This window comes from Excalfactoria chinensis, chromosome 3 (assembly GCF_039878825.1).
Source record: "Excalfactoria chinensis isolate bCotChi1 chromosome 3, bCotChi1.hap2, whole genome shotgun sequence".
NCBI lineage: Eukaryota > Metazoa > Chordata > Aves > Galliformes > Phasianidae > Excalfactoria > Excalfactoria chinensis.
The window spans coordinates 36,170,301-36,190,588 of NC_092827.1; the positions used below are offsets into that span (position 1 = coordinate 36,170,301).

The 20,288-nt window shown below is 41.3% G+C and overlaps 1 protein-coding gene across 4 annotated transcripts in view; it reads left to right on the forward strand.

The window, feature by feature from the left end:
* FHL5 (four and a half LIM domains 5) overlaps positions 1 to 14,553 on the forward strand; it is a 29,081-nt gene extending 14,528 nt beyond the window's left edge. For all 4 annotated transcript variants that reach the window (XM_072332337.1, XM_072332335.1, XM_072332336.1 and 1 more), the window contains 5 exons: positions 2,404 to 2,583; positions 4,827 to 5,001; positions 7,047 to 7,216; positions 9,883 to 10,069; positions 12,969 to 14,553. In XM_072332337.1, coding sequence (XP_072188438.1) covers positions 2,425 to 2,583; positions 4,827 to 5,001; positions 7,047 to 7,216; positions 9,883 to 10,069; positions 12,969 to 13,117 — 840 coding nt within the window. In that variant the 5' untranslated portion in view covers positions 2,404 to 2,424 and the 3' untranslated portion in view covers positions 13,118 to 14,553. The remainder of the gene's footprint in view (positions 1 to 2,403; positions 2,584 to 4,826; positions 5,002 to 7,046; positions 7,217 to 9,882; positions 10,070 to 12,968) is intronic.
* The last annotated feature ends 5,735 nt before the right edge of the window (positions 14,554 to 20,288 follow it).

Sequence of the window (20,288 nt, forward strand, 5' to 3'; positions counted from 1 at the left end):
GCAGGGCCACCAAACTTCCATGTTTACTAGATCAGGTTGCCCAGGGCCCCATCCAACCTGGTCTTGAACTCCTCCAGGAATGGGGCATCCACAGCGTCCCTGGGCAGCCTGTTCCAGCACCTCACCACTCTCCTAGTAAGGAACTTCCCCCTGACATCCAACCTAAATCTTCCCTCTTTCAACTTAAAACCATTTCCCCTTGTCCTACTATTATCATCCGTTTCAAAGAGTTTGCACCCCTCCTGATTATAGGCACCTTTCAGGTACTGAAAGGCTGCAATGAGGTCACCCCGCAGCCTTCTTTTCTCCAGGCTGAACAAGCCCAGCTTCCTCAGTCTGTCCTCAGAGGGCAGGTGCTCCAGCCCCCTGACCATCCTTGTGACCCTCCTCTGGACCCTCTCCAACAGCTCCATGTCTTTCTTGTACAGAAGGCTCCATACCTGGACACAGTATTCCAGATGGGGCCTCACAAGAGCAGAGTAGAGAGGGAAGAGCAGAGTAGAGAGGGAAGAGCAGAGTAGAGAGGGAAGAGCAGAGTAGAGAGGGAAAGATACAGATATATCTTCTATATAGAAAAATATATCTTCTATATAGAAAAATATATCTTCTATATAGAAGTATTCTCCAATATAGAAATGAGCAAAACGTATCCATGATTTACAGCAGTCTGAAATACAGTAAATCAATTCAGCTCCAAAGATTTTCAGCTTACAGGATCAACAAGTTTTCCATAGCTTGTGCCAAATGAACAAGTCATTACTTTTGCATTATAGCTTCTCTCCCTGCCACTTTTTCATAGTTTTACTGCAGCCCCTCCAGTAATAGGTTAATAAATTCCTTGACTTGTGCATTAGTACCAGTAGAGACTTCCAATAACTGATCTTCTCATAGTTTAAATTATCATTTTGGAAAACATCTAAGCAGATATGTAGAAGTTAAATGCTTTTCTAAAGCTGAACCATGGGTATAAAACATTGAGTGAATGTATAAAACCAAGAATGAGCAACTTACCCTAAATGGGCTAGATGTAAGCTCTGTGGTGCTAAGTGCTCCTGTTTCTAGTTTACATGCCTCTCTTCCTTTGCAGCTGGTTAGGACAAACTTGCACCACTATTCAGTGTGCAAAGACTTCTGCTGCCCAAAGTCACTGATATGTCAGTATTTTAGGAAACCTTCCCCAGTTGTTCTCAGATCCTTGGAAATTTATAATTGCTGGCACTGAGTGCAGTGACACTTGCTGATGAGTTTAATGAAGATTGCAATCCAATGAGTCCAGCAGATGTTTCTGAGTTTGCTTCACTGGGATCTTTCTGGTTCCTTCTTCCTTCATTCCCAGGAATCTAGACCCAATTTTAGCAAACTGCTGATGATCCAACCAGCAACAAAATGACCGAAATAAGTAAGTCTTCATCTCTACAATCCTCAAAACTGTCAGCACTGCAGATCTATAAGCTGCTGAACTTAGGATGCTTATCCAAGCCTCTTTAGCCTGTAAAAATGAAGGATGAGAAACTCATACAGCTGGCTCTCAGTAGATTTGTGATATTTCTTTCACTTATCTGGCAGAGAAATATTATCTCACAGTATTTTGGCTCTTCCAACTGTGAACCTGGCAATACGTAAACATGTAAGAAAAAGTAATCTTTTCCAATAAAAACAAGGGGAGTTCTCTTGAAGTTACAATTTTGTTTGGATTTTAGTTTGTTTATTTATCTTTATATTTTGCTCTTTGCTACCTGGGGGTGTTTGCATTGCTCTACACTGCCACAAAACGTTAGCAGGGCAGTTGGATCAGGAAAAAAAGAAAAAAAGAGAGAGAGAAGAAAAAAGTAAAAAAGAAAGGCTGTAAAGCTTGGAGTTCATTGTCTTCCTTCTGCTTACTTATGTAGAGATGTGGCTGTTCTGAAAATAAAGGGATGAACAGAATGAGAGGAAAGGCAAAGAAGAGCCAAGAAAACACCACAATATGCTTGCCTCTTCTTTATGGCCTTCCAACCCCACAGATGGATTAATTTTTGAACTCCTATTTATCCTTTCACTCCCTAATTTCTGGACACTCAATGCCTCACAATCCAGTACTTAGTGCTCATGATGGCAGTAATTGCATATACAGAACAACTGTATAGGCTTCTCATTTTCAGGTACCTGTACTGTCAATGTAAATAACATTCAAGTAAGCCAAAGGAACTTTCTTGCCCCACGCTATTTAGGTAGCACAACACATAGCACAGGTCATTAATGACTACTGTTTTATTAGGGAGCAACTCAGCATTAGAAATCCAGAGCAATGCAAAGGACTAAAAAACACCCATCCTAACTTTTATAGATAATGCACCATTGCTTATTATCTGCGCAAGAAAACTGTCATCTATTCAATTACATGATTTTTCCATCTTTCCAAAGCACCTGGAGAACTCCACCAGAATGACCAGCAGTCACTCAGACTGCCATTACTGCCTGCAGTCTCTCCGTGGAAGGAAGTATGCATTAAAGGAAGAAAATGCTTACTGTGTTAGATGCTATGACAGCCTATTTGCCAACCCCTGTGAGGAGTGCAAGCAACCTATCGAATGTGATTCCAAGGTAAGGATTTATCTTTCTTGTTCTTTGTTATTTGTTAACACCATTTCTTTAATAATGGATCCTATATCAGACCTTCTGTGTACTGGTGAAGGAACCTGAGCATAATGGTTGTGCACCTGCGCATAGCAGAGCTATTTTTCCAGAATAGGAAACCCAGATGAGGAAATCTGCTTGTACATGCACCTCAACTATCCTTTATGGATGTGGTATATGAACAGACCACATCTGGATTCCATCCCTCACCTCTGCTCGCTCAACAGCAGCAGAAGCTGCACAGAGCTTGAGGAGTTGCTGATATATTTCAGTGGATTAAGTTGAGGGAAGAATTGGAAGTTGAGAGATAGTCACTGGAAAAATTGTTTGCAGTTATTCTGCAAATTATTTCAACTGTAAATGCTGACATACAGATATCAAGATGTAAAGAAACAATGTTTATAATATTTTTATCTTTTACTTCTGGAAAATAAGTATGTTTTCATTTTAACTTAATTTTGTGCTCACCATATTTACCTGAGATGAAATGTGACTGGCAGTGTTTCTGGGCTTGGCCTTCCACTTCTACTCTTTGATTTTTGACAGGGCTTCCAGCATCCTTTAACTCAATTTACAGCCCTTTACACTTACAATTTTAAAAGATGAAACCTATCATAAACATCTGATTTTGCTGAGCTTAGTTTGTACTGCTTGCTCACCCTCTCCCCATGCTCATTTTGCTTATGTTCTTTTGAAATAAAAGAGCCTATTGAATCCCACCACTAAACCACATCCCTTCGTGCCACAATGAATGCTAGATCATAAAGTTATTAAAGTAAATCCCACAGGAGATCTCCCCAGCCAATATACTTTTGGCTCTCAAAGTACATTGTCTGAGTACAGCTCAGTTCCATGGAGGAGTAGTCGAAGGAAAACACTGATATGAGTGATGACTGTTTGTAAATGCTCACCAGTGTTTTTTAGTTGCAAACTTGTATGCTCCAGTCACTGTCATCTGGAGAACACGTGCTCTGAGCTCACTAACCCCACTTCTACAATTTAAACTTTAATAAGTGGCAGGACTAGCAAGATAAAAGGTCACTAAAATAAAAATCGTGTCTTTGGACTGAGTGGAAGGAAAAACAAAAAGAAAAAAGCAGGGGTAACAAGAAAGGAGAGTCACAGCTAAAGAGCTGACCTACAGAGCTATGCAGCAGGTTGTTCAACCTCTGCCAGGCTGCTGGAGCTTGGTTCTCTTCCTCTCCTTCTTATCCATGTCTTGTCTAGTGTGAGAGACCATTCTCTAAAAGGTTCAGATTGCTAACTAAAGGAAATGAAAGTTCTCAGCACTCAGCAATGCCCCAAATGAACCCTGGTATGTATTTCATTTCTTGTTTTAGCATTTTAAGGAGTGGGGAACTGACAAAGTAGAAAAATGAGATTGGCTTTGTGCCTTTATGTACTCCTTACTTATAAAGAAGACCTGGAAAAACATGGTTAATTTTTTAAGGATTGTTATTCTTCTGGTGATGCATTTTTCCCCTTGTATTTCCTAACCTTGGGAAAATAAACTCTGATGCTTGCTTTTTTGTTATTATTTAATTATTAGTGGAGGCCTCATACTTATACTGCTGTTTCACCTCTTAAGCCTGCTGAGTCTTAAACAAATATATTTCTGCCAGATCTTTTAGAGGGAGTTATATTAGGTGTAAACAAAAGCAATGATTTTTTAATATGTGTCCTAAGAACCATTTTGTTCTCTATTAATGAGATTTTAATTGCTCGTTCTCTGCAATAATATGATCATTCTTTAGTGTTATGTAGAGTTATGCAGTGTTATGTAGAGTCAGCTGGAAGGAAAAGTAGTAATGTTAAAAAATACATGAAGTTCTACTTAAAAGTCTGTAGAGAATACACTTCCTGTCAGGAGGCCTCTGCACATTAAAAATGTTAATTACCTACTTCTCCTTGAAGGCCAACAGTAAAAAATATATGATGGGTCTTCCAATATAAACATCTCTCTCATGTTGTGTGCTGAGGGACAATTGCCTCAATTGCCTGTGCCAAAGCGGTTCCTAACGGCCTAACAAGAGAGTTGCAAAATACCCTGATACAGCGACTTTGAGCGCTAATATTGCCCTTGAGCCGGATGCAACTCTTGAAGTTGACACTGCAGAGCTCTGCATTTTTCTCTTCAGTTCTAGGAGGAGATGAGGGAAAAGAACACTGTAAAGAAATACCTTTATTAACATGCACTTACTTTCTCCAAGGATCTCGCCTACAAAGGCCGCCACTGGCATGAGAGGTGCTTCAAGTGCACCAAATGCAGCCGCTCTCTGGTAGAGAAACCATTCGCTGCCAAGGATGAGCTCCTGCTCTGTACTGAATGCTACTCCAATGAATATTCATCAAAGTGTTTTCACTGCCAGAAGACCATTATGCCTGGTAAGACAACAGGGATCCTCCTGTGGAAAATGGAACTGCATTTTCAATTAAAATCACATCCTCAAATAACCCAGATACAACAGCGCAGCTTGCAGGACTGATGCTCCCTCCTGCAGTACCCTGCCGGCAGCAAAGACAGGCCCACTGGTCTAGCATTGGCAGGACTTATGAATCCTCATAAAGAATATTAGAGTTCAAAATAGAATAAAATGTGTTCATGCTGTGCCCTTGATTCTGCCTGTAGTTCTTAGGAAGTGCATCCAGCTGTGAGTATAGGTGGACAAACAGCTATCATCAGCAGGAGTGCTGAGATAGACAAGAGATCTGCATTTAGCCTGTCACGTTGGCAAGGCCTTCAGAACCAGAACTAGCTTACATTCTTTATAAAGCATTTCTTTTGCACAGAAATACTTTACACTTCAGTTGTTGAAACACTAAGTTCTGTGTTCAAATAATTATCAGTACTTTTACTACAAAACACATACGGATTTGTTTACAACAGGTTTGGCACCGTAAGTGCCAAAATGAATTATCTTGCCAAGGAGAGTCAGTCCCAAACTATTGGAGCAGTTATATCATTTATATTTGTATTATATATAAATCCTTAGGCCTTTTTACAGATGATTCAAATACCAGCAGCAAACTGTATGCTGTGGCCTTGTGATTACTAGTTTGGACCATGAAGAATTATTGTCTTTATATAAATACTAGGTTACTGATATCCTAGTTCAGCCTGTAGCATTGATAGTATGTACTTTTACACTTGTATTTCTTTTCTTCTTCGTCACAGGTAAAACTTATACTAGTGGAAATTAATGTTGTAGTAATATAGTTGTGTTCAGTGTAGGGTTGATATACAGCTTAAATGTGGTATATTGTTAGAATGTCATCTAATAGAGAAGCACCACTATTAGATTTCTTCATTATTGTCCTCTCATGTATATCCTCCTTGCAGGTTTTGTTCCAGAATATAGGAGACTAAATCCTCTCAACAAGTGTTTAGTGCAAGAATCAGAGTACAAACAGAAAACTGAAGAGATGCTAGCCAATTTCTACTTCCTTAGCCATTGACTCTTTAGCTTGCTAGCTCTGTGTTGAAAAGACTCTGTAGTCAAAAACAGTACATCTAGCCTTCAGTTTGCTAGAAGGAAGCTGCAAACTCTTTATGTTGGACTCCAAACAGTAGGTTCTCTTTCTTTTAAACTTACATCTAGGAAACAAGTTATCCAGGAATAATCATTCATAGCAATAACTCTTTTCTTCCTGTGAAAAGGATGGTAAAGGCACCTGGCATCCCTCTGTGCAGACTGATGCCACTGGCAAGAGAGGAAGCTGCGCCGGAGAATCACTTATGTATCATTCTCAGACATATGTGCATATCTCAGCCTTAACAAATCCGTGTTGAGAGTACAGTGCACCTGTACACAGCTTAAGAGCTTCTCATGTAGACATATAACTGAGAGACTTTCTTTTGAAATTGCATTTAAAAAAGAAAGAAAGAAAGAAAAGCTGCTGAACTAGGATGAAAATGATGAGTTTTAAGAAGAGACATGGTAGTTTATAATAGAAATACTTTAAAAATTCCAGCTCAGACTTACTTTATAAGATAAATAGTGTGATCATAAGTGAAAGAAATTTTGTTTAAAGAAGATAAAATACATTAATATTTATACTAAACATCCAAACAAATTCATGTTTAGTTTATAGAAGTGCTATGTACCTGAACATCACATCATCACTGGGCTGTCTGGTCTGAGAGAAACTATGAGCAACTGGAGTGTATAACAGACCAGTAACTCTAAAAGAGTCAAATAAGCATGGAATAAAAAGAATCACATTTCAGGCCACTTAGCATGCCCTTTGCCAGGTGATCATAGAATACTGAATGTGTTTTTGAGATTTGCTAATGTACTTAAAAACTATGAAAATCAAAGTAAGCATTTTGGGGGATAATAAAACATTAAGACAGAAGATGAAAAATGAGACATTTAAAACCTCTGTTGCAAGACTGTACCTGGGAGCATTATTTGTGTTGGTTTTTGCAGGTTCCCGTAAAATGGAATTTAAGGGCAGTTCCTGGCACGAATCCTGTTTTGTTTGTCAGTATTGCCAGCAACCACTGGGAACTAAACCACTGATCACCAAAGACAATGAGAATTACTGCGTACCCTGTTTTGAGAAACAATTTGCTCATCATTGCTACTCTTGCAAAAAGGTAATTTCAGTAGAAAAATGAAAAGATTGCAGTATGCTACAAGGGGAGTTGCCTGTTAGAGTTCTTGAAGACAAGTTGCACAGCTAACAAAGTTCAGACTGCATGCTTAACAAGCTTTAACAGACTATTACTTTTCACCCATTTTCTTACAATTTTGTCAACATAGTATACTTTTAGTGCTTTACACTAAACAAAACAGAAAAAGCAGGGAAAATGATCTTGAAATCAACAGAACCTCTTATCAACTACAAAAACTTTTAATTGCTTTTATCTCCTTTTCAGGAGCACCTGTGGGCTGTATAGTCTCTCTAGTGGGTATTCATACCACCTGTTTTAAAGTGTTTAATGTCGATGCTTCGATTAGAAGCCTATAGTCTCTTTTTCACCAGTAGAGCAGTCAAAGCATTTAGGAGAGCATCTGGGAGAACATAATGAACGTATGGTTCTCTGACTTACTCCTGAGTTGTATGGATGAAGTTTGAACGCTTTATATAGCTTTAATAATAATGCCAGTTAACTTTCCTTATTCATGGAAGTGTTGGGTGTAAGTTATGGAGATAAATACATCTAATAAAGATACCTATACTCCTTAGTGAAGCAATATTGCTCATGGAGGAAGGAGCAGCATCATGCAAAATGTTTGGTGAACTGATAGGAAAAGTCAGGTCTTCCTTTTGGCATTGATATTGGACACTGAAAGCTGACTGTGACAATGTTTGCTGTCCTCCTCCATGTAATTGATAAACAAGTTTATATCAGCCTGTTTATTATTATATTTGTCATACATTTATTCACCAAAACAAATACAGTGGGGTTATTTTGTTAATGGCTGTGATTTTTAACAAAGGTCAGTGTTTTACAGAAAGTTGTATAACACCTTTCTTCCCCGATAACGTCTGATCAAGCCTTCACAAACATGCCTCTTTATATTTGTCAGATACATTTACACGCATAATGAGCCACATAAGCTGAGGAAAGCATTCAGTTTTACCTCTTTGTCTCTTGAAATGTATCAAGCAATAATCAGCTTAAGTACTATTTAGTTGTGATAGTACAAGTCAAGTTTCCCAATATTTTAGAACACGGAGTTTCTTCTTTGGTTACCAGAAAGCTTGATTTCAAATGAGTTGATCTTTCTTCTTCCAAATACAAATAAATCATTTCATCTCTCCCTCAATTTATCCTGTTTTAAAATTGTCTCAAGTTGATGAAAACACCCACTAATCTGATTCTGTTCTCTAGGGAATTGATTTAAGCTGCTTTTTATGACAACATTTTGTTTATACTTTTTGTATCTCTATCACTATGGTAGGAAAATATATATATATATACATTTCTCTTCATCAAATTACTTATTTCCAAATTTATATAATGGTGAGCTGGGAACATCTTCCTCGAACAAAAGTTTTTAATTTGACCAAAACTTGCTGCCTCTTGGTTTATTATTTATTATTTTTTCCCCTTTGGTTGTTAAACTTTAGAAAGTGCATCTAAATATTCCTATGCTCCTACATCTAGGCATTAATTTGCATTAAATGATCACATGAAAAATATAGTAATTCTTCTCCAAGTTTATTAGAGAAATTGAGGTTAGCAACATTTGCATGAAAAAAAATCAAGATTTGCTTCTTAAAAAGTCTAGGAGTGCAATCAGACTACATGCATACCACCTAAAACAACTTTGCTGTATGAAGTTGCATCTGTCCCATAAATAAGAGCTGAGATCAAAGACATTGAATTGCTAAACTGAAATCCTTAATTTTGTGCCAGAAAAAGGTTATTTGAGATGTTGAGATTTTAATGGAAAGGTAAATACGAGTTAGAAGTAGCCCAAAACTAGAATACTGATATTAGTGACCACTTACATTTCCTATCGCCTGACATCACCCAGTGTTATTCTTTGTTTTCCTGAAATTGTGCTTTTCCAGAGAAATTTGGTGGTGCCTTTATTTTTGTTTTATTGTTCACAACTCTTTCTCCTCCTGTTCCAATTAGACTCACTCATTCATTCACTCTCATACATATGTCTTGGCAGTAGAAATACCACCTTACATCTCATTTTATTTCTAGAAAAATTCCTTTATACAATCTCTGACAACTTCAGTGAAACCTACTCTTGATCACACTTATAAAAGCCAAAGAGCAGCTGGAAATTTCCCCCTTCAGATATAACCAATAGGGTGCTTTGAGTGAGTTGCAGAGAATGATAAACTTGATGACACTGACAAACACAAGTTTTATTTTCTTCTGACAGTGTAGAGCTTCTTTCTGTCTTATTTCTGCTTCTTTACTGTCTCCTACATAAAATACTGTTTGAGTTTCAAGACAGCAGACTGTCAATTCCATTTGGAGATTAACCCTCATCTCAACATCAGTTCTACCAGCCACTCTCCATCACTGAGAACTGTATGAGTATGAAGAATACGCCTGATGCTGCTCAGCGTTCACCCAGAGTTTCATTACAAGACAACCTGTTATATTATAAGCTATAAGGTTTATACACTGGTGTGTTCAGATCAGCTGCAGTGACTAAAATTGAGATGACCACGCTGTCTCTCTTATGCATACTGTAAGAGAAAAAACAAGTGGAAGGACTTGTGTAATAAGTCGATAATCCTTCATGATCCTTTGTTTCATTACTTTGTTCTGTTTTGTCACAATTTTAGGTAATAACTTCTGGGGGAGTGGCCTACCATGACCAACCTTGGCATAAGGAGTGCTTTGTGTGTTCTGGATGTAAAACTCAGCTGTCTGGGCAAAGGTTTGTTTCCAAAGATGAGTATCCATACTGTGTAGACTGTTTCAGCAAGTTTTATGCTAAGAAGTGTGCTGCTTGCAAGAAACCTATTACAGGTGAGTGTTATCTTATAGAAAGGTCTACATAACTGTGGAATCATAGTTTTCTCTCTAATCAGATGTTCAGTTTAAAGAACAGCATTAAAAATAGTCCCATCATAATTAAAGACTGAAAGAGTTAGGTACTGCAGAGGCCCCACCCTATGCAGCAGCATGTCTTGCTCAGACATACTGATTACATGTGTTCCCTGACTACTGAGCTCTTTTATGTGCCAAACATTCTTCAGTTTACCACTTTCTGCAGTAAAAATCATCCCCAATAATGCACTCTTTTGATTTCAAAAAAGACTCCTCCTGAGACAATGCATACACACAATTCCCTTATGGCTGTAATCGGTTTGGCTTTGTTTTTAAATATAAATGTGATAAAACTGAATGTGAATTAACTGCCTGCTGATAAGGCACAGCTGTTGTGTTGGAGAGCTTGCCAAGCAACAAAGATTTATTGCATGCATCCCTGTGTCCCTAAATGATTTGTAATTAGACATACAGGTCAGTAGTCCATGGTAGCTGAAATTATCTGAGACTGTTTGCTGATGTTCTGCATTATGATTCTATTATATGTGAAGTCAACTCTTGAAAAGTACTGCCTGACTGATACAGGTGCATGTTGCATATGCAAATGCATAAAGAAAATCATGAATGCCCAATCAAATGGGCATGATTTTACTTTACTCCCACACACCCTGAATTAATTTAAAGAAAAAAAGAAAAAAAGCACCAGTTTTAAAATTTCAGATACTCACTGTAGGAATTTAATGATCTGATCATCTCACAGAGACATTAAGAAACTTAGTGGAAAAGGATAAATTCCAGTGTCATATAGTTTGCATCTTTGCATTGCAGATAATTTTCATGAGAGTTTTTGGGAAGGTCTGTAAACCTGAAGGGACATTCTGGTAAACCCTTTCTGTTCAGAATGAATAACGGGGCATGAAACCAAGCAAGTTTGGATGAGGCTGGGAATGTGACCACTGAGGATAAGGAAAAGGCAGAGGTTCTGAATGCCTTCTTTATGTCTGTCTTTAAAAGTCAGACTCAGGGTACCCTGCACTCTTGGCTGGGGAGCAGACTAACCCCCCTGTGATTCTGGAAGAAGCGGTCAGAGACTTACTACTCCAACTGGACTGCCACAAGTCCAGGGAACTGGCGGAAATGATAGCTGAGCCGCTTTCCATCATCTATCAGCGCTCCTTGTTGACTGGTGAGGTCCCAGAAGACTGGAGGCTTCCCAATGTGACTCCCATCTACAAGAAAGGCTGTAAGGAGGACCCAGGGAACGACAGGCCTGTTAGCCTGACTTTGGTGCCAGGGAAGGTTATGGACCAGATTGTCTTGAGGGAGATCACACAGCATGTGCAGGATGACCGGGGGATCAGGCCTAGCCAGCATGGGTTCGTGAAGGGCAGGTCAACCAACCTGATTTCCTCCTATGATCTAGTGACCCACCTGGTGGATGAGGGAAAGGCTCTTGATATGGTCTACCTAGACTTCAGCAAAGCCTTTGATACTGTCTCCCACACTATTATCCTACAGAAGCTGGCAGCCCATGGCTTGGACAGGTACACTCTTGGCTGGGTAAGGAGCTGGCTGGAGGGCCGGGCTCAGAGAGTGGTGGTGAATGGAGTTAAATCCAGCTGGTGACCGGTCACGAGTGGTGTTCCCCAGGGGTCGGTGCTGGGGCCTGTACTCTTCAGTATCTTTATTGATGACCTTGATGAGGGCATCGAGTGCACCCTCGATTTTGATTTTTTCGAGTTTGCAGATGACACCAAATTGGCTAGCAGTGTGAATCTTCCTGGGGGGAGTGAGACCCTGCAGAGGGATCTGGATAGGCTGGGCCGAAGTCAACAGGATGAGGTTCAACATGACCAAATGCCGGGTCCTGCACTCTGGCCACAACAACCCCAGGCAGCGCTACAGGCTTGGGGTGGAGTGGCTAGAAGACTGTGTAGAGGAAATGGACCTGGGGGTATTGATTGATGCTCGGCTTAATGTGAGCCAACAGTGTGCCCAGGTGGCCAAGAAGGCCAATGGCATCCGGGCTTGCATCAGGAAGAGTGTTGCCAGCAGGAGCAGAGAGGTGATTGTCCCCCTGTACTCAGCACTGGTGAGGCCGCACTTGAGTACTGTGTCCAGTTTTGGGCCCCGCACTGCAAGAAAGAGAGGCCCTGGACCGTGTTCAAAGGTGGGCAACAAAGCTGGTGAGGGGTCTGGAGCACAGGACTTATGAGGAGAGGCTGAAGGGGCTGGGAATGTTCAGCCTGGAGAAGAGGAGGCTCAGGGGAGACCTCATTGCTCTCTATAACTTCCTGAAGGAAGGTTGTAGTGAGCTGGAGGTCGGAATCTTCTCTTGTGTCATTAGTGATAGGACCAGAGAGAATGGTTTCAAGCTACGGCAGGGGAGATTCAAGCTGGACATTAGGAAGTATTACTTCTCAGAAAGGGTGGTCAGGCACTGGAATGGACTGCCCGGGGAAGTGGTGGAGTCACCAACTCTGGGGGTGTTCAAGGAATGATTGGATGTTGTGTTGAGGGACATGGTTTAGTGGGAGCTACTAGTAATAGGTGAACGGTTGGACAGGATGATCTTTTAGGTCTTTTCCAACCTTGGTGATTCTATGGTTCTATGATTCTATGATTCTATATGTAACATGTAGCTTTACATAAACTTTTTGCCATTATCTTGTATGTTTCATATCACTACCTTAAAGTGGTTTTGTTGTTGTTGTTGTTGTTGTTTTCCAGTTCAGCTAACAATCAACACTTCAGACTATGGATTTTTGTTCATTAACATGAACAACAACATGATCACACTTCAGGAAACAATTAGTTGTCTTTCTGAACCATGTTCAGAAATGCTGAATTTACACCTTCTTCTCATAATCTCTTCCAGCTCTCGGAGGTGCCAAATTTGTCTCATTTGAAGAGCGTCAGTGGCACGAGGAATGCTTTAACTGTGCAAGATGCTCAGTCTCACTGGTGGGCCAAGGATTCCTCACCAAGCAGGATGCGGTCCTTTGCCATGAATGTGGTTCTTCGTAGTTCTCTGGAGAGCTGTAAAGATGTATTATTCTTACTGTACAACCACATACTATGTTATTCTGAAGTAATAAAATAAACTAAAAGGTGTGTCACTTATTTAGTAATTCAAGTAACTTTCCAACAGCAGTTTAATTCCATCACAGTTCTGAACTGCTTGTTATAAAAATAAATAAATAAACAGCCACACACTGCCTCAAAAAAACAGTGCAGAAAAGATTAGTATATATTTTAAATATAACTGCAGTATGTTTCTCCTTGTAACACACTGCACTCTGCTGTTAGAAACTTTACCTTTCATTTCCCACGAACCAAGGAGATGTATAGAAAGTCTATGTGACATATGTCTACTTATGAAGCATTAGCATTTCAAGAGAGGATGAGGTACATGTACACAGAGACACCACGTAAGGGAAATCCATTCCAGGGCCAGAGAAAGGCCCTTTTTCCTGTCTTAATTTATATTGTTGAGAGTGCTCATCAGAAAAATAGAATTTCCCATAAATTTAGTCATCCAAGAATAGTGAATGATAAGTCCTTTCCCAAAACTGGTTAACTGCATTTTATTTTTCAGGCATACATATTTTAGAACAAAAATAAACCCTTTTTTATTTATTTTATTTTTTTTTAACCTACTTTAAGAGGTACAGATTGCCCAAGTTTGGATAGTGGTAATGTATAGTTTCCAATATCTAAAATGATTTTAAACTCTGACTCCATTCTGACTTCACTAGACCTTCAAGTTCACTCTTAAAATATAGTTTATGTTATTTGAGGCAAGAGCCAACACACAATTGTCCCTTTAAACTTACATTTTTCCTCCCTTCAACACCCATTTGTCAGCAATCAAAATATTGATAATGGCTTTACCATTTCTGCACTGCAGTCTTTGATTTACAGTCCACTCCTTTCCTTGTAAATGTCTGCTTGTCTGTAGCAGGCTATCAGCTGTTCAGAGCCAATACCCGATTCATTCTGTCATGCACCAACATGCATTTGCCAATATTATGTCAAGAAATTATAATGTTGCCACCTCGAGGTAGGCAGTGCTCACATGTAGTACAAGGCATAAATTTCTCTCTCCTCAGCTCACGCTATATGCACACTATATGTTACAATGGCCTGACGCATGCTGCAATATCTCTACCAGGCCATGGTGTAGGGTACCATGGTTCTGCGCCTATTAGAAGTGATTTATTCTCATGTGTCTGAAAATCATTCTCCTTTAAACTCTGATGTTGAATGCTTACAGTTATTTGGCTGACTTGAGAGCGCTTTATTCGTACTGAATTATATAGATGCTGCTTCAGGTTCAAAAAGGAGAAAAAAAAACAACAAACTTGTAAGCATAGGTAAGCCAGAGCTGTATGACAGTGGCATAAAAGGAAGAAGTGCATAGCAATCTCTTTCCCAATCAATAAAGTGTTAATCTTCTGCTATATGTGGTATTCGTTATTATTATTTTTTTTAAGTTTCTTCATTCCTGACTGCTTTTATTGGAATGTGGAATTGGTTTAGTTTCTGTCTTTTCACTTACACTTAGCTTCTTCCGTCTCTGTTTCTACACTGAGCATGGCTGGTACAGGTTATTGGTAATACTTGCATTCCCATAAATAGAAATAGGTTTCACTGCCTTAAATAAATAAATACGAAGGAGGAGAGGGAGAGAGAGAGGACCACATGCACACATATATTTATAGAGGTCCACAGTTATTTATGATGCTCTAAAAATGTGCACTGAACTATTAGAATTTAGCTCATTAATAAATGTTAATGGCCTTCAATTTTTAGATGAAAATGATTCATCACCAAATGCAGTCATGTATGTGGGGCTTACCTTTTATTTTTGTTGTGTGAAATAACATTCAGCAAATTACAAGAATGAGGTTCAGGCCCTTTATTCCGTCTTGTCTAAGCAGTGTTCTAGCTTAATTACAGAGTGACACAAGAATTATCAGGGAGAGCCTTAAAGCACAGTGTAGTCACAGATCAGACACAGTGATCATGATAATCCCAATCTTTTATCCTTAACATTTAGGGAAATGAAATTCTGCTCTGACTCACCAACTAATTATATTTTTAGAAATACCAACTGAATTATTTATTTCTCCTGCAGTAAATATATAACAGTCAATTCTGAAACTGAGCATTTTCACTTCAGAGTAGTAATAAGAAATAAATATGATAACTATAAACAGTTGGAATAAAAGTTATACTAGATTGATATTTCCTAGTCTCTCTGCCACCAGCAAGAGACTACACTGATTCATGAACAGTAGGAAGCAAACTTTTCATGACCAGAAAGTAGGAATTAAAAGGCTGCAGCTTTGTAATGGAGAGGCTTTCAGAACAGCCAGGAACCAAAGTGGGGAAAAGTTAACACTGTTAAAGTTTTAACAGTATATTAAAGAGCATGCATGAAATGATTGCCTGGGATACCAAAGCAGTGGCAAAATGAACAAGATGGTCAGCTCCATTCCTTGTTGCTAACATTTCATTTACTGCATTTAGTGTGACCATGAAATGGTAGAGTTCTCAGTTCCTGGGGGAGCTAGGAGGGGGACCAGCAAAACTGCTACCTCGGACTTCCAAAGGGCGGACTTTGAATTGTTCAGAAGAGTAGTAGGGGGAGTCCCCTGGGGTTCAGTCTTCGAGAGTAAAGGGGTCCAAGACAGCTGGTTGCTCTTCAAGAAGGAAGTCTTAAAGGTGCAGGAGCAGGCTGTCCCCCTGAGCAGCAAAATGAGCTGGTGGGGAAGAAGACTGGTGTGGATGAATAGGGAACTATTCTTGAGGCTCCAGGAGAAAAAGAGCATCAACCTACTGTGGAAGAAGGGACAGGTACTCAGAAAGATTACAGAGAAGTTGTTAATCTGTGTAGAGAGAAAATCAGAAGGGCAAAAGCCCAGCTTGAACTCAACCTGGCCACTGGAGTAAAAAGGAACAAGAAACTCTTTTACAAGCATGTCAGTAGGAGGAGTAAGACTAAGGAGAGTCTCCACTCTTTACTGGATGAGGCTGGGAATGTGACCACTGAGGATAAGGAAAAGGCGGAGATTCTGAATGCCTTCTTTACATCTGTCTTTAAAGGACAAGTTAAGACCAGTTATCCTTAGGGTACTCCACTCTCTGACCTGGTAGCCTCAGCTGGGGAGCAGACAAAACCCCTGATGATTCAGGAGGAAACAGAGACCTGTTGCTCCAACTGGACTGCCACAAATCCATGGGGCCTGATGAGATTCACCCGAGGGTGCTGAGGGAACTGGCGGAGATGACACCTGAGCCGCTTTCCATCATCTATCTTGTTGGCGGATGAGGTCCCAGAAGACTGGAGGCTTCCCAATGTGACTCCCATCTACAAGAAAGGTTGTAAGGAAGACCCAGGGAACTACAGGCCTGTTAGCCTGACTTCAGTGCCAGGGAAGGTTATGGAGCAGATTGTCTTGAGGGAGATGACAAGGCAAGTGCAGGACAGTGGAGGGATCAGGCCCAGCCAGCATGGGTTCACGAAGGGCAAGTCATGCTTGACCAACCTGATCTCCTTCTATGATATAGTGACCTGTATGGTGGATGAGGGAAAGGCTGTTGATGTGGTCTACCTAGACTTCAGCAAAGCCTTTGACACTGTCTCCCACAGAATTCCCCTACAGAAGCCTGCAGCCTGTGGCTTGGACAGGTACACCCTTGGCTGGATAAGGAACTGGCTGGAGGGCCAGGCTCAGAGAGTGGTGGTGAATGAAGTTAAATCCAACTGGCGACCAGTCACAAGTGGTGTTCCCCAGGGGTCGGTGCTGGGGCCTGTCCTCTTCAGTATCTTTACTGATGACCTGGATGAGGGCATCGAGTGCACCCTCAGTAAGTTTGCAGATGACACCAAATTGGCTGGGAGTGTGAATCTGCCTGGGGGTAGTGAGGCCCTACAGAGGAATCTGGATAGGTGTCACAGATTATCTAGATTTACCTGTATCTGTGACAGGGCAGCCGCCCCGTAGGGCCTCCCCTCCCGGGGCCCCGGAAAGGAAGGGAAAATGAAACAGTAGCAGCAATCTAAGGAGGAAAACTTAATTTACTAAATATGATATCGGAATACAATGATTGAGGCTAATAAATTGAACAAAACAGAGAGAGAGAGTCCCCGAAAAACCGAGAGGCCTACTATGAAGTCTAGGCGACACGGCAGGAATGCTTCTCACTCCCTGAGAGTCCGAGAGAGAGAGAGAGAGAGTTCCAGCCTGAGAGTGAGATTATAGATGTCCTCCTCCCGTGACTTATCTCTGGCCGCGGCGTCCTCTGGGATATGTAGTTCTTCTCCGAGAGCTGAGCACCTGGGATGCTACTATTCTACGGAACTGGAGTATGGATGATCCATACTGCACATGATGTTATGATGTGGAATATTGACAGCAGCACCACAAAACTATGACATTCCACCCCTTATTCTACATTATTACATCATGGTTAATATATATACATATATATACACGTATATAAAACTATGATAGCTAAATAGTACATTTAAATGTAATATAATTGAATGTATAATTATAATAACTAAAACATACTACACATGCAAATATATACATAGATACATAGAATTATTGACTGCACTCCCCCAGCATCAAATTCCCTTGTGGTACACATTGAACATCCCCATCCTTCTGCATTACCCACCAAGTGCACCCAGGTCCCTGGGCAAAAACAGTTCCACGAACAGGTTTTCCTTTTCCGGAGGCTGGAAGGACCCAAACAGCTTTTCCCAACATGTTCCTTACATGTACAACAGGGACCTTATCTCCTTCTATAGTGTGTAGGGGGCTAGATTGGCTAGGACCATCACGATTGACAGATCCTCTAGTATTGACCAACCAAGTGGCTTCTGCTAGATTCTTTTCCCAGTGCTTAAATGTTCCACCACCCATTGCTTTCAACATAGTTTTCAACAACCCATTATATCGTTCAATTTTACCAGAAGCTGGTGCATGGTAGGGAATATGATAAATCCATTCAATGCCATGATCTTTGGCCCAAGTATTTATAAGGGAATTTTTGAAATGTGTCCCATTATCAGATTCAATTCTTTCTGGGGTGCCATGCCGCCACAGGACTTGTTTCTCAAGACCCAATATGGTGTTTCGGGCGGTAGCATGGGGTACTGCGTATGTTTCAAGCCACCCAGTAGTTGCCTCCACCATGGTGAGCACATAGCATTTACCACTGCGAGATCGTGGCAAGGTGATATAATCAACCTGCCACGCTTCCCCATATTTGTACTTTTGCCATCGCCTTTCCTCCCAGAGAGGTTTCATCCTCTTGGCTTGTTTAATTATGGCACATGTTTCACAGTCATGAATAACCTGTGCAATAGCGCCCATAGTTAAGTCCACCCCTCGGTCTCTGGCCCACTTATATGTTGCATCTCTTCCTTGATGGCCTGAGGTCTCATGGGCCCATCGAGCCAGAAATAGTTCACCTTTATTTTGCCAGTCCAAGTCGATTTGAGCCACCTCAATTCTGGCAGCTTTATCTACCTGATGGTTGTTTTGTTGTTCTTCAGTAGCCCGACTCTTGGGCACATGTGCATCCACGTGACGCACCTTTACAACCATACGTTTTGTTCGGGCAGCAATGTCTTTCCAAAGTTCAGCAGCCCAAACAGGTTTACCCCTCCGCTGCCAGTTCTTCTGTTCCCACTGCTGTAACCACCCCCATAAGGCATTTGCCACCATCCATGAGTCAGTATAAAGATAAAGCATTGGCCACTTCTCCCGTTCAGCAACATCTAAGGCCAGCTGGACAGCTTTTACCTCTGCAAACTGACTTGATTCTCCCTTACCTTCAGTGGCCTCCGCAACCTGTCGTGTGGGGCTCCACACAGCAGCCTTCCATTTGCGATGCTTTCCTACAATACGACATGATCCATCAGTGAACAGGGCATATTTCTTCTCATTTTCTGGTAGCTCGTTGTATGGTGGGGCTTCTTTAGCACGTGACACCTCTTCTGTTGGTGATGTTCCAAACTTTTTACCTTCAGGCCAGTCCATGATCACCTCTAAAATTCCTGGACGATTGAGGTTCCCCATCCGCGCTCGTTGTGTAATCAGCGTAATCCACTTGCTCCAGGTGACATCAGTAGCATGATGGGTGGAGGGAACCTGTCCTTTGAACATCCAGTTCAGCACTGGTAGCCGAGGTGCCAGGAGGAGTTGCGTTTCAGTACCAACTACTTCGGAAGCAGCCCGAACCCCCTCATATGCGGCTAAGATCTCCTTCTCAGTTGGAGTGTAGCACTCTTCAGACCCCTTATACGCTCGACTCCAAAATCCCAGGGGTCGGCCTCGGGTCTCTCCTGAGGCCCTTTGCCACAAACTCCAAGTGGGACCTTTCTCTCCAGCAGCAGTGTAGAGGATGTTCTTTACATCCTGTCCCGTTCGTACTGGCCCCAGGGCCACGGCACGGGCTATCTCTTGTTTTATCTGCTCAAAAGCCTGCTGCTGCTCAGGGCCCCATGCAAATTCATTCTTCTTCCGCGTTATATGATAAAGGGGGCTTACAATGAGGCTGTAGTTTGGAATGTGCATCCTCCAAAAGCCCACTACACCCAGGAAGGACTGTGTCTCTTTCTTGTTAGTTGGTGGAGACATGGCAGTGATTTTGTCAATCACATCTGTTGGGATGTGACGACGTCCATCCTGCCACTTTATACCTAGAAACTGAATTTCTTGGGCAGGCCCTTTTACTTTGCTTTGCTTAATAGCAAAACCAGCTTGTAGCAGAATTTGGATAATCTTCTCTCCTTTTGTGAAAACTTCCTCTGCTGTATCACCCCACACAACAATGTCATCAATGTACTGCAGGTGCTCAGGAGCACCACCCTGTTCCAATACAGTTTGGACCAACCCATGGCAAATGGTTGGGCTGTGTTTCCACCCCTGGGGCAAACGGTTCCAGGTATACTGAATGCCCCTCCAGGTGAAGGCAAACTGTGGCCTACATTCTGCGGCCAGAGGGATGGAGAAGAAAGCATTAGCAATGTCAATGGTGGCATACCATTTGGCTGCTTTTGACTCCAGCTCATACTGGAGTTCCAACATGTCCGGCACAGCAGCACTCAGTGGGGGTGTTACCTCATTCAGGCCACGGTAGTCTACTGTTAGCCTCCATTCTCCACTGGCTTTAC